This window comes from Sus scrofa, chromosome 8, assembly GCF_000003025.6.
Source record: "Sus scrofa isolate TJ Tabasco breed Duroc chromosome 8, Sscrofa11.1, whole genome shotgun sequence".
Classification (NCBI taxonomy): Eukaryota; Metazoa; Chordata; class Mammalia; order Artiodactyla; family Suidae; genus Sus; species Sus scrofa.
Window position 1 is genome coordinate 60,553,333 of NC_010450.4, and position 15,184 is coordinate 60,568,516.

Genomic DNA, 15,184 nt, shown 5'->3' on the forward strand with positions numbered 1-15,184 from the left:
GTCTTGAAAAACATCTCTATGATACTGGAACCCTCATACACTCCTAATGAAAGTAAAGTGGTGCAGCTTCATTGGAAATCAGGCTAACATTTCCTCAAAAGTTTCCATATAGTGTTTACTCTAAGACCCAGCAATTCCAGTTCTAGGCAAATATATTCAAGAAAAACACAACATCTATCTGCACAAAAACTTGTACATGAAGATTCATGGCAGAATTTTTCATAATTGTCAAAAAGTAGAAATGATTTCCCAGGGAATAGGGAGTGGCTGCCAATAGGCTTCAGATTTCTTTTTGCGGTGATGAAAATGGTCTCAAATCCATTGTGCTGGTGGTTGCACAAACCTGTAAATACCCTAAAAACATTGATATATAAATCAATGTTATGATGACATGTAAATTATATATCATATAGACATTTCATATATATGTACCCGTATTTACAAATATGTATGTCCATATGTGTACATCTACAAAAGCAGACATATGACATCTTCATAGAAATGTATGTTTTACCTAGGTTAAAAATTGAGTAAAATCTAGTTCATAAACCACTCACCCATTTTCTCTGCTGTCATTATTATTCTTCTAAACTCCTAATAAGCCAAGAAGCTTCCTTTTCTCCTCTTTTTTAATTCTTTGTAATTATTTTATTAAATCTATCACTAATCAATGCTCATCCTTTGTAGGTACTTTGTAGGGACTTGACGCTCCAATGACAGAGGAAGAGCAGCAACCTAAAATGCATATCTGATAAATCCAATATTTAAAATTTAAATTCTGCAGCACAAAACAATTAAATACAAGAGTATATAGATGAATATTAACCTGGGAATATATTTCATTTTTTTCTTTTTAGGGCTACACCCTCAGCATATGGAGGTTCACAGGGTAGGGGTCGAATCAGAGCTGTTGCTGCTGGCCTACGCCGGAGCCACAGCAACTTGGGAACCGAGCTACATCTGTGACCTACACCACAGCTCACAGCAACGCCAGATCATTAACCCACTGAGCGAGGCCAGGGATCGAACCCTCAACCTCATGGTTCCTAGTTGGATTTGTTAACCACTGAGCCATGACCAGAACTTCAACCTGGCCATACATTTCTTACAAGAAACAAAGATCACAGAACATAACCAAAATACTATTATCTGTCTCTAAGGAGCTAGGAAGTTAGAGTCAATAACACAATTATAACAGTAATGATCAAAAAATTTATAATGAAAATTATCAAGAAAATTTAGAAATTTTATTCAAAAATGCGCAAAATAGAACACTTAAACAGTGCAATATTCCTATAACTGAAATAAGGAAAACTTCAAAAATAATTTATTTCTGTTTATTAAAAAGTGATTAGTAGTTCCAGTCGTGGCTCAGCAGTTAACGAACCTGACTAACATCCATGAGGATGCAGGTTTGATCCCTGGCCTCGCTCAGTGGGTTAAGGATCAGGTGTTGCCATGAGCTGTGGTGTAGGTTGCAGATGCAGCTCGGATCCCTTGTTGCTGTGGTTCTGGCGTAGGCCAGTAGCTATAGCTCCAATTGGACCCCTAGCCTCGGAACCTTTATATGCTGCAGGTGCGGCCCTAAAACACACACACACACACTCAAGCCCACACACACACAAAAAGTGATTAAAACAAAAAGCAATCCATTAATATATATGAAGAAAAAAAAACAAAAGGCAATTCATAATATATATGAAGATAAACTATTTAAAATATTTATTTTCCAAGTTAATTTATAGAATTAATATAATTCTAATAAAATTTCAATATGAGTGTTTTGCTTTAAAATTTAGAAAAAAAGCAATGAAATTCAGAAAGAAAAATAAGCAGATTTATATCTTTTTAATTTGGAAAGTAAGGACAAAGATAAAAGCAACACATCGCATATTTAGTTATACAAAGCTGTGGTTACAAGGACCAGGCAAGACTAGTATAAGACAGTCATGGACAAAAATATGTCAGATCTTTAAAAACATGGGTTTCTCATGCTTTTTACCTCCCTACACTCTTTTGGGCTAATCAAAATTTTTGTTTGATTATTATTCACCATAAAGTCTAAGGGAGATTTTTATGAAATTATTTATTTATTTATTTGTTTGTTTGTTTGTTTTTGCCATTTCTTGGGCCACTTCCACAGCATATGGAGGTTCCCAGGCTAGGGGTCGAATGAGAGCTGTAGCCGCTGCCCTATGCCACAGCCACAACAATGCGGGACCCAAGCTGCGTCTGCAACCTACACCACAGCTCATGGCAACGCCGGATCCTTAACCTACTGAGCAGGACCAGGGATCAAACCTGCAACCTCATGATTCCTAGTCGGATTCATTAACCACTGAGCCACAATGGGAACTCCTATTTATGGTTTTAATGAATTCATTATTATTACAATTATTTTTCCTTAAGAAACTATTTTACCTTAATTCTTAATATTCTCTATTTTTTATTTCTGTCATTTTAATTACAGTGTGTCTTGATGTGATCCTTTTTCAGTTGATCCTGTTTAGGAGTCTCTGTGCTTTTTGTACCTTTTCTTTCCCAGGTTACCGACGTTTCCTTCTGCTTCCTTTCCCAGGTTAGGGAAGTTTTCAGCTATTATATTTTCAAATATAAGTTTTGTCTCTTTCTCTCTCTTCTTCTGAATCTCCATGATGAAGATATTAGTACACTTGATGTACTAATGTAGTAGACAGGTCTCTTAAACTGTCCTCATTTCTTTCTGTTCTTTTTTCTGTCCAGCTTTGTTGATTTCCATCACTGTGACTTCCAGCTCATGATCTGTTCTTCTATATCATTTAATCTGTTGACTCAAGCCATTGCAGTTGAATTCTTAACCCACTGCACCCCAGCAGGAACTCCCCAATTTGCTGTTTTTATTTCTATGTATTGGTGAGATTGATTATATTTTCTGACCTTGAAGAAGTGGCCTTTTGTAGAAGACATTTGATGTATCTCAATAGAATACGTTCCTCTGGTCATCAGAACTATATAGTATGACATGCTCCTCTATATGCTGAGTAGGTTCTTCTGATGTGGAGGGCTGACTTGTGGGGCTCAGTAGGTGTGGTTGGTCCCTGGTTCATTTGGTGGCCAACTCTGCCTTGTGTGGAGACTGCCAGCTGCTAATTAGTGGAGCTGGGTCATGAGATGGCTGGATGAAGAACCCCAGGGGGTCCCAGGGCTAATATTGATCCACTGGTGGGTAGAAGCCAGGTCCAAGGTGGATAGGTTGGGATCTGGGGTTCCTGGATCTAGAGTTGGTCTGCTGGTAGATGGGCCAGTTCCTGACCTTACCGGATGAGCGTTATTGGATATCCCACACCTGATGTCAGCCCATTGGTGGGTGGGGTTGAATCTGGAGCCACTGGCTGAGGGGTCCAAGGTGTCCCAATGTTGGTGTGCTGGTAGGAAGGACCAGATCCCAAGTTGTCCTAGGCCTGGTGCTGGTATGCTGGTGGATTGGTTGGCTCCTGGGGCTGCTGCCTGCTGATAGGCAGAGCTGAGGCCTAGGGTCTCTGGCTGCAGGAACCTGAGTGTCCTAGATCTGGTGCATGACTGCCACTGGGGTCTATATCTCTAGAGTTGCTGCCTGCTGCCTCTGGAAGCTCTCCAAGATCAACTGGTGGGTCTGACCCAGACTCCTTTCAGATTACCACTTCTGCCCTGGGTCTCAGTATGTGAGATTTTGTGTGCAACTTTAAGAGTAGAGTCTGTGTTTCCTACAGCCCTCTGCCTCTTCTGGCAGTAAGCCCCATTGGCCTTCAAAGCTAAATGCTCTGAGAGTTTGTCTTAGTGCAGGGTTTCCAGGCTGGGGAGCACAGTGTAGGGCTCAGACTCTTCACTCTTTGAGGAGAACCTCTGCAGCTGTAATTATCCTCCTCCTTGTGGGTGACCCCCCCCTGGATTTATGGGTCTTGATTCTTCCAGGACTCCACCCCTCCTCCCTGACTTGTTGTGGTTCCTTCTTTATGTCATTAGCTGTAGTAGCTTTACTGTCAGGTTCCAGTCTGTGCTATCAATAGTTGCTCTGTAAATAGAAGTAATATTGGTGTACCTGAGTATTGGTGTACCTGGGGGAGGAGGTGAACTCAGAGTCTTCTTACTGCACCATCTTGACTGAGCTCCTTGTTTAGTAATTCTTAGGGAGTGGGGCTTTGAAAGACACTGATTTTTTTTTTTTCAGACTATGCACAGCCCCCTTCTCATTTTCCCATATGTCCTCCCTGATGAAGAGTGATTTCCACCCTGAGAACTGTTATCTATGAGTTACCCCTAATTAGAAGCATCACCTATTAGAGTAGGTTTTATTACCTTTTATGTGTTCTTGTATAGATAAGTGTGTGAACACCACTGACCAAAGTGTGGCAGAAATCTTTTTTTAAGAATTTGATTAATGTAATCAACACCACCCTACCTAATTTCTAGCTTTTGTTCTGTAGGTCACAAATTTCAGTCACCAAGTTGAAATCCATTACTATATTTCTCACCTTTCTCTAAGGCTTAGCATCCCAGTCAGTTCCTACTACTGTGACTTTCCTTGCTACACCACATTCTGCAACTTGCTAGATTTCTGCTTGGACAGAGAATGGAAATTACAGCAAACCAAGTTCAGGATTTGACAGCCAATAGTCCCCATCCCGTGGATCTGCTCTTTGCTATCTCCGTTCCCCTTGGGATCTACGCATGTGATTGTGTGCTGCCTATAGCATCCCTTGTGAGCGCTCTTGAAATCACATGCTTATCTCGAGAATAGGGACAAACGTGGCATTTAAAGGGACTGTGGACTTCATTCTGAATATAGAGGTAACAGTTCCAAAAGCAGTTACTTGTCAGAGTTTAATCACTAAAATCTATACACATTATTTCTAGGTTTAGTATACCTTCTTTGAGAAAAAATGTGGTGATATAGATGAAAATGCTTCAGATTTGGAATCAAAGCACTACTGGCCTTGCTATTTACCAGCTGAAGTTAGTTACTTAATCTCCTCTGCTTGTAGCTTTGATTTAAAAATAGTTGTCTACTAATATAGTACCTACCTTTAAATTCTTATAGTGATATTGGTTGTGCAAATGGAAATGATCTATATATGAACTCGTGGTAGTTATTACTATATGTAGGTAAAAGCCATATTTCTTGATGAGACATGAAATCAATATTATTTTATATGCTGAGGTTATTTTGAACCTATATAAAGTGAAAGGTTCTGATTTTCATATATGTGATTGCTAAAGTTTTAAACCAATTCATTTGTAATGACACAGGACCTTAAAAATGTTTCTGCAACCAAGTGGGTGACATAGGTAAACATCAGGTGTTTTTATATCTAAGATAATCTGGAGTTTTAATATGCCGTAATACACATGGACTGCTAACAGTGCACGATAACTGTCATTTCTTTTATAATAGAGCTCTTAGTATTCCACTGAAACATGGCCAGTGAATGCACAATATTCTTAGTTACCATTATGAGGGGCTTTGCATATTAGAGCCTCTCCACTGTGTCTGCTGTGTGCTAGAAAAATGCTGGGAGCAACAGCAGCTACTATCAACAGGGAGCCATATTAATTATTTGAAATGTGCCTCATAAGAGGAATCAGCAGAGTTTATTACAAGTCGAATATTACTTGAAACGGGAAGGTTACTCTAACTGTTATCATAATCTATGTATCATTAACTTTCCTTGTTTAGGAAAAGAGATTAACAACCCTGTAAATTGCTGTAGTAAATGCATCAAATATAACTGCATAGCCTCATTGTAGAAAGAAAGTGGTAGGTTCTCTACTTGTAACCAAACCTTTTGTATATAAAGTAGCTTTAGAAATTGAACTCTGTAATTAGGCTTTCTTGCCTAAAAATCTTAATTGCTTACAGGGTCATTGGTATACAAACTATAGCTACTTTGAGCATTATAAAATTATTTTGTTTCTAAGCTAGCAGTTTTGTTTTGTTTTTTTCATCCCTTCAGCATCTTGGCCCTGAAATCAATTTTAGCACTTGAACTCATAAGACAGAAAGTGTATTACAAACATGTATGTGAGCTGGCGGAATGCTCAGCAGGGAATAAGGAATGAACCCCTCACCTGCTTTTTAGATTGTGTTTAGTTTTTATTTTTTCATCAGATATGGTAAGCAAATAGAAGTAGTTTTCTACTCAAATAATAAGTTAAAAAATTAAAAAGTAAATCATAATAAAATATAAATTAATTAGGGTTATAAAGCTATCTAAAAAAGTGCTATTCAAAGTGTTGTCTGATATGGATGCCAGTCTACAGATTGCGTTTTACTGATCTTCAATGAAATAAGTGTAGAAAGTGAGAGTAGGTGTTTAGAAACACTTAAACCAAATTGATACAGTTCTTAATGTCTATTTAATGGTGAAAAATGGGGACTTGGGTTTGTCTGTTTTCAGTTTTTTGCATTTCATGTTTCCCATCAAGAATTTTTATTGTATTTTTTCAAGTGTCATACTGGACAGTAAATTGTGATTTAATAGCAACAAAACTAAATTGCTTAAGAAGGACTGATCTAGTTGGATGATGTTTGGAGGACATATAATGACTGTGTGCTTGGATAGATGTCTGCACTCTGTAATGGTCTTAATTCAGTGTGGAGAGAGATGTGAGTGATTTTGATAAAAATGAAAAAAAAAAGGAAAAATTACAATGTCTTCTTATTTACTTTTGTGTCCACAGGACAGGCACATCATGGACAGGTTTCATACATCTCTCCACCAATTCACCTTGACTCTGAGCTAGAACGACCCCCGGTTAGAGGTGAGTCATTGCTTTCTTTTTTATTTCTTTTTTCTTTTTTTTTTTGTATTTAAATAAAAGGAAACTGTATTCATTCTCTGATGAAGATAATTATTAAAGATGGTTATAAAGGAAAATGGTATATAAAAAATAAGGTAATAGAAAGAGTAAGTCTTTTTTTTTTTTTTTTTTTTTTTGTCTTTTTGTTGTTGTTGCTATTTCTTGGGCCACTCCCACGGCATATGGAGGTTCCCAGGCTAGGGGTTGAATCGGAGCTGTAGCCACTGGCCTATGCCAGAGCCACAGCAACGCGGGATCCGAGCCGCGTCTGCAACCCACACCACAGCTCACGGCAACGCCGGATCGTTAACCCACTGAGCAAGGGCAGGGATCGAACCCGCAACCTCATGGTTCCTAGTCGTATTCGTTAACCACTGCGCCACGACGGGAACTCCAAGAGTAAGTCTTATAAACTAAACTATGAAATATTTTCTGGAAAAATGTTTGTAAACCAAAATAAGAAAGGGGGATCCGTGGTGGAAGACTAGTTGAAAACCAGCCTAGATTTAGAGATTATCAGATAATTTATGATTTTTTTTTTTTTTTTTTTGCTGAAACTTTTTTCTTTTACCATCTTTTTTTTAAAAATAAATTAGGATGATCTAAATCATAGTGACAGGTTTATTTCCTTGCAAAGTGATGTTTTATAATTTATCATTATTTTTAAAAGTCATTATAGTATTAATATGATAATTTAGTTTTAAAATGTATAAATTAAAAGTAGGTATTTAAATTGATGCCATCTGTTTAAAAGATTTTTAAAAATAACTAATCATAAAAAATAGAAGTTAAAAGTCACATCTCACAGAAGTTCCTCTTGTGGCTCAGCAGTAACAAGCCCAACTGTTATCATGAGGACACAGAACATCTCACAATCTGAATACAGAGTTTTTCTACTTTTAAAAAATTATTCCTGCTGAATAGCATTGAGAACTATGTCTAGATACTCATGTTGCAACAGAAGAAAGGGTGGGGGAAAAACTGTAATTGTAATGTATACACGTAAGGATAACCTGACCCCCTTGCTGTACAGTGGGAAAATAAAAAAAAAATTATTAATAATTTTGAATATTTTGGAATATTCATACCAAGATAATAATAGACAAAAATTTTTATTTTATAATTACCAAATATCACAAGATTAATTTTTCCATTTAAAGTAATGCAGTATATTCTTCTATACCTCAATAGTATACCATAAAGTTCATTAGATCTGACTTTTACGATGTGTCTCCTATGCATGCTGTTTCCCCTGTCAGGAGACTCTTTTCTTTTCTACGCAATAAGTTTCTACCAATGTTTGAATACTTTGTCATCAGTTTCTCTGTTAAGCCTTCCTGACTGTGTACTACACAGGAGCTAAGTATATGTGTTTGTCCTCCAAATATCCCCTGTGCTTGCCTCAGTTATTACACCTAAAACACTGCATTTGATTTTTCAGCGTGACTATTTCCCTTTCCTTGTGTAAGGTCCTTGAGGGCAAAGAGCGTCATAATTGTTACTTCTCCTCCAGCGGTTGGTCTGTGATTGGCATATAATAGGAACTCGCAATGCTTTCTGTCTAAGCGACTGAAAATGAAAATGACAACCTGGATTGTGAAGGATGCATGTTCATTTTTCAAGAGGAACATGGAGCAGGGAAATTAAGGGAATCGAACAAAGAGGAAGCATAAGGAAAGAAATTATGGATTGTGCGCAAGTTGTGATATTTTATGGAAATGTGCAGGGTACACAGTAAAATGGGAGTAGTTTTAGACTGGAAGGATGCAGTGGGCAGATCTTGAAGGGTTCTGTATAACATGCCAAAGAGTTTCTATTTTTTCCTGGGGGAGGGGGAAAATCAACTATTGTTAATTTTTAAAATATTTTCTTAAGTTAGTGGGGTGTTACATCATAACATTATCAGTTTTCTGTTCGTTTGTTTTTGCTTTTAAGGCACCTGTGGCACATGGAAGTTCCCAGGCTAAGGGTGGAATCAGAGCTACAGCTGCCAGCCTACACCACAGCCACAGCAATCCAGATCTGAGCTGTGTCTGCAACCTACACCACAGCTCATGGCAATGCTGGATCCTTAACCCACTGAGTGAGGGCGGGGATCAAACCCGCATCCTCATGGATATTAGTTGGATTTGTTTCCTCTGTGTCACAACAGGAACCCCCACATTATCAGTTCTTGATGTGAGAAAAATATCTCTGAAGTCCTTGTACATGATGAGAGACTGGCAGACGGAAGCTGCTTTAGTAATCATGGGGTGTGTTTTCAACAGTGGCGGAGTCTGAGAAATATCTCCAAGAGACATGGCATTGATGGAATAGATAACAGGGAAAAGAGCAGAGATGCCTCTACGGTTTCTAAACTGATTAACTGCTTGGCTGCTTATGACATAATTTCTCATCATGAGGAATAGATGAATGTTAAATGGATACCTTATTTTTTAAATTTGTTTATTATAGTAGATTTACAATGTTCTGTCAGTTTCTGCTGTACAGCAAAGTGACCCAAATATACATATATATACATTCTTTTTCTCATAATATCTTCCCTCATGTTGCATCGCAAGTGACTGGATATAGTTCCCTATGCTATATAGCAGGACTTCATTGCTTTGAATGCCTTATTTTAGGCATGTTAATTCTTAGTAGAATGTTGTTCCTCCCAATGATGGAGGCCTATTTGTGCAAGTTAGTGACTTTATTTTTCAGTTCTTCTGACATGACCCTGGTATGATTTGGGGAAAGTACTGTAAGATCATGGGTAGGATAGGGTAATAGTCTACTCCAAAAGTTAGTGGTGTAAAAGAAGAAACAATTTTTTGTTATTCTCAGAGTTGGTTGACTCGCATGCATGTTGATTTGACTGAGGCTGGATATGTAGTAGTTAGCAGACTGGTTGGCTTTTCAGGGGAGGAAACTCACTGGCATGTTTGGTAGTCCCCTTAAGGTCATCAGGGGTTATGGCCATGTGGCTGTCATCTGCCTGCAGCCTGGCATTGGCTTATTTCCATTGTGACAGGGTTCCCAGCAATAAATAGAAAGACCCAAAGTTCAGGTTTGTTCAAGACTCTGCTTGTGTCATATTTGCTATGTCCCATTGGCCAAAGCCAGTCACATGGCCCATTTCAGCATTAAGAAATAGACTCCATCTCTTGATGGAGGAACCACAATCCAAGGACCATGGATACAAGAAGATGAATTTGGGACATTTCAATGTACTATAGCTAAACAGCTAGGGAGTAAAATCAGTGTAAGGGTTCTCTTGTGGCACAGTGGGTTAAAGATCTGACATTGTCACAGCAGCAGCTTGGGTCACTGCTGTGGCATGGGCTCAGTTCCTGGCCCGGGAACTTGCATATGCTACAGGTGCAGCCAAAGGGGGGAAAAAAGAGTAAAATGAATTCAGAATGAATTAAGACAAAAGTTGAATGATAAAATGAAGGGATTTAGAACCAATAAACTTAAACTTGGGAATTCTAAACCTTTCTTATCTTTAGTTTCCTCAACCACTACACAGAAGGTAAGAAGTAAGAATTCCATGGTGTCTTTGTGAGGATTGGGGTAGTATAGAGTAGAATCTGGCATCTGGCAGGCCCCAGATAAAATGCGGCTGTTGCTCTGTCCAGGGGACTGGCTGCTGTGACATATTGGAAGAAATTGGGCTTTGGAGCCTGGCTGACGTGTAAAACCTTAGCTTCTGTCCGTCATCAGCAAGACAAGGGTAATAATGCCACCATAGCAAGTTTATAAGGATGATTAAGTGAAATAGTGTCAACGTCCTGATAAATACTTGATGTACAACGGACCCCAAAGTGTTAGTAGGCAGGTAGACAGGTCTCTTAATAAAAGAACTTCACTTAAAACTGACATCATCTTAATAAAAGCACTGATGGTGTTGACCTGGTGAAGAATGAGTTAGTAGACTCCCACAGTGACATCTACCTCAAATTGTGCTCTCTACCTTAGAATGATTGTCTTGATAACTTTTAGTTCTCACATTGTTCTCTGCACTGATGCAGAGACCTTCCTAAACTGCTCTGTGATTAATACAATTGCAGTTATACTCATTAGCTCATGTGCCACAGTCCTGCAATTTTCAAAAAAGAAAAAGAACCTTTAATCAGGTAAATAAAAAGTTTTGTATAAATCACCAAAAAAACATTGCAAAAGATCTTGTGCTCACACCCCCCCCTTAAAACTGTCAAATATTTCATCTAAAAGCAAGTATTGGAAATGATACAGAGTTGGCAGTATCATTGCTTTGGAAGCACAAATTATTTCCTTTGAACTTTTAACCATCACCCCTCATCTTCATTTACTGTTTTTATTTATTTCTTTATTTTTGTCTTTTTTGTCATTTTAGGGCCGCACCTACAGCATATGGAGGTTCCCAGGCTAGGGGTCTAATCGGAGCTGTTGCTGCCAGCCTATGCCACAGCTATAGCAATGCCAGATCTGAGCCGTGTCTGTGACCTACACCACAGCTCACAGCAATGCCAGATCCTTAACCCACTGAGCGAGGCCAGGGATCGAACCTGCAACATCATGGTTCGTAGTTGGATTCACTTCTGCTGCCCCACACGGGAACTCCTACTGTTTTTAATTATACTGCATACTTTTGATGTTTATATGCAGTCACATTACATAAATGGCCTATACATATACCCATATCTGTATATATAGAAAGATAATCTGTCATGTGTAATTAGACAATAAGATAAATTAGGTTCTTTAAGTAATTTGGAATTCTAGTTCCAATAACTTTTGTGAGATATTTAGCAACATCCTTTGAACTACCTGAAAACCAACATGAGCCAACCATTTTAGCTTTTTACCTTTTTCTATTTTTCTTTTATTTACTTTTCTATTTGATGATGATTTTAATTTTTCCATTATCGTTGATTTACCATGTTCTGTCAATTTCTACTGCACAACAAAGTGACCCAGTCATACATAGATACATTCTTTCTTTCACATTATCCTCCACCATGCTCCATCATGAGTTCCCTGTGTCTATTTTTCCTATAATTTTATGTGTTGAGAATGACAGCTGCCCGCGTCTTGATGCTCCTGCCCCCACTGACCTACTGCCCTCTGTGTTCTTTCTCCTTCCCTTCCTATTCCAATTTCCACGTGCATTCATGTCCATGGGTTAGGAATTATTGCTTTATCTATTAATTCCATGTGCATTTGACAGACTTGACTATTTGTATAGGAAATTCATGCTTAATGTTTTTGATAGCCATCAAGAGAGAAATACAAAACCTAAACATTAAAATGTATTAATATAGTTATCAATATTAGCACAGGGAATTTTTCAGTAGAGAGCATGACTTATGTAATGTATAATTACGTATCAATTCGCTTCAGGTATTTTGCCATTTTATTCAGCCCTCATCTGAAATATTTTGGATTACTTGGTACTTTTTTTTTTAAGAGTTATTGTGCTTTGGATATTTGAGACAGTGTACTAATTATTGGTAACTTTGGAATTGTGTTTTAAACCTCTATTTTTAAAAATGATTGCATAATTATTGTCTAAAATATACATATATGACATATTCAATCCTTTTTTGTCCCTTTAAGTTCTGTGTAACCTATGAGTCATTTTGGTTTTAACCTGCAGGTCACCTTCCTACCTCCTTTTAGTTCTCCTGGGTTCTTTCACTTTTACTCTCTCTTTTTTTTTTTTTTTTTTTTTTTTTTAGGGAGAAACTATTTTGTGAAACTGATGCATCTGTTTGTCATAGTATATTTCTTCTTTGGTTTTGTGCACTTTAATTGTGACCAACATACTCTTAGTAAGCGTATGGAAAATGTAGTAGCAGGTTACCAAATAACTTTGAGTAAAATGTTGAAATCTACTTTTCAAAGCAGCTGAAGTATATAAATTCAGTAGCACTTACCCACTGATAAGTAAATTTGAGAAATTCTATTCTTTAAATCTAATGTGATCATACATAGCATTTGGTCACATAATTTATGCCTATGATAGCTTTATATGCATTCTTCAATTTACAGATTTTATTACTGAATAAGGGTGTAAATTCTAGTAGTTTACTAGTGCATTAATGTCACAATACATTACAAGGTAATTAACCAGAGCTGCCACTATAAATAGAAAAATAGGCACAGCCCTCACTATAAACTACTTAATAAAAATAAGATCCTGAATCAGCATTCACCATTATAGTAATTTTTCTCACCATACATCTCATTAATCAGGACTTTAAAAAAGTAGCTTCATCTAGAAGCACTATTATTTTTAAACCTTTCATTATTAAAAAAAGTTTGTCACAATTTTATACTTAATTTAATGGAATTGATTATTCTGTATTCAAATAGGTTCTACATGCTTTTTAGACATATTTCCCAATTTTGTATATTATAACTGGAAATAAAAGCCCACTTTGGTAAATTTGTAGCAGATTTGTAAATAAGCACAATGGAATTCTTAGGAGGGCTTATTAAGGGTTGCAGTTTTGAAGATCATGTGTCCTCACCTAGGATCCTTTCCCCCCGCCTTTATTTTGCTTTCTAACTACTCACAAAATATCCTACCCAGAATTATGTCTAAATTACAGGCAGAACCATTCAATGAAGGTGTTTTTGGGTGGGAGTTGGCTTTGGAGGCTCAATCAGAATCCTAAGCAGAGACGAATATTGGGACTCAAATACACCAGTTGGAGCACACCCTTCAGCTGAAACTCTGTAGTTTTGTTTTCAGTTTTGGTTTGGTTTCATTGTATTTCTATATTTCTATATAATTTATCGACAGCCTTAGCAGTCAATGTTAGAACCCTACCTATGAATTCCTCACATCATCACTAGCAATTCAACTGAGATAATTTGTCAATAACCAAGAAAAGACATTAACTTCTGAAAAAAAATCCTCCATTTATATTACTAAGAATCATATTTTAAATATTGTGGTACATAAAAATGTGACAGTTACCAGATAATTCCACCTTCCAATATGGTAAACCAGTGGAATAAAGCTAGTGAAAATAGTATTGTATTCATTTTGTATAGTATTTTAATATAATCTTCCTTTGGGTAGGAACATATACCTGATCAGAAGGCTAGTACTAAATGCTAATTAATATATTTGCAAATTGCTGAGTTACAGTTTATACCTCGAGAAAAGACTAAACTACTTGGGCATGTGTGAAAAACTATTTTTTAAATCTTTTTCTATAATAAGATGCATAATATAAACATGATTCCATTGGCAGATAATCAATGAACTAAAATAATGCCAGGCATTAAGTTTCACGTGCAAACTGAATTACATTCAGCAAATCCATACACTGAAAATATTTTTTTAAGTTCAAAATAAACAGATGGTCCTGCCTGGTACATCTATATTAAAAATAGTCTATAGCCAAAGTTATAGCATCACAAATTCAAGATGTTGGCACATGATATTATTTAGTGAAATATAGAAATGTTTGAAATTGACTAAAATAGGAACAAGACATCTGGTGTTCTTATTGAGGAGTGCCCAGGCTTGTTCTTTAATGTGCTGTGATGGTGTTTTTCTAACTTACCTGGTTAGCAGATATTATATGGTAAAACAATTCCCTAGCTTATCCACCCTTTACCTAAGGATAATAATTAAACTTGCATATAACAGAATGCTTTGACCATGTTAAATAAACACGCTTTTCCTACGCTTGCAAATGCCAAACATTTTTTTTTTATTTTGCTGTGTTTAAATATACTGTGAACACCTATAAGAGACAGGCAGAGTGTATAGCTTGTTATTATCAATGGTAAACACCATGGGCATTCATTAAAGGTGTATCTCATCAGACACAAGGAAAAAATTTTCTACACATTGTTTCTTTCAGTTTTATAAGGATCCTATCACTTTTTTTCATTCCTGCTTATTGGCCATCATCATTTTATTTCTAGCATCAAGCATACTACTATAATACTGTAACATAATCATTAAATTTGGGTTTAATTTAATTGAAATTATTTCTAAGCTCCATGGTAAAATGTACTCTTTATTCAGTATTGTTAGTAATTAAGCAGGAAGGTTTTATAATTTGCAACATACTTTCCAAATATAAATTATTGTTTAAAATCCAGCATTTGTCATTTGAAATAATTTAGCACACTCCTGCAGGTATCTTGTGGAATATAATTCATGTGTTGAGAATAATTATTCCAGAGAGTAGTACTTTCTGTTAGTTTATCACCTTAGGTTCCTAGTCCACTTGTCTTTGTGATCTCTGAGTGAGCCTGAATGAAAAGAGAGCTTGTTGGAATTCTATTTCGCCATTGGCTGATGGGCTGATATTCTTAGTACTCAAAGGGAATTAAGTAGAAACTTGATGCCCTTGTGATGGGAACATTCTCCCACAGA

The 15,184-nt window shown here is 36.9% G+C and overlaps 1 protein-coding gene across 1 annotated transcript in view; it reads left to right on the forward strand.

Annotated features, from left to right (window-relative positions):
- Positions 1-15,184, forward strand: part of ADGRL3 (adhesion G protein-coupled receptor L3) — an 811,898-nt gene that overhangs the window by 565,053 nt on the left and 231,661 nt on the right. Inside the window, 1 exon segment of the mRNA XM_021100590.1 lies at positions 6,697-6,777. Within this exon segment, the coding sequence (XP_020956249.1) occupies positions 6,697-6,777 (81 nt within the window).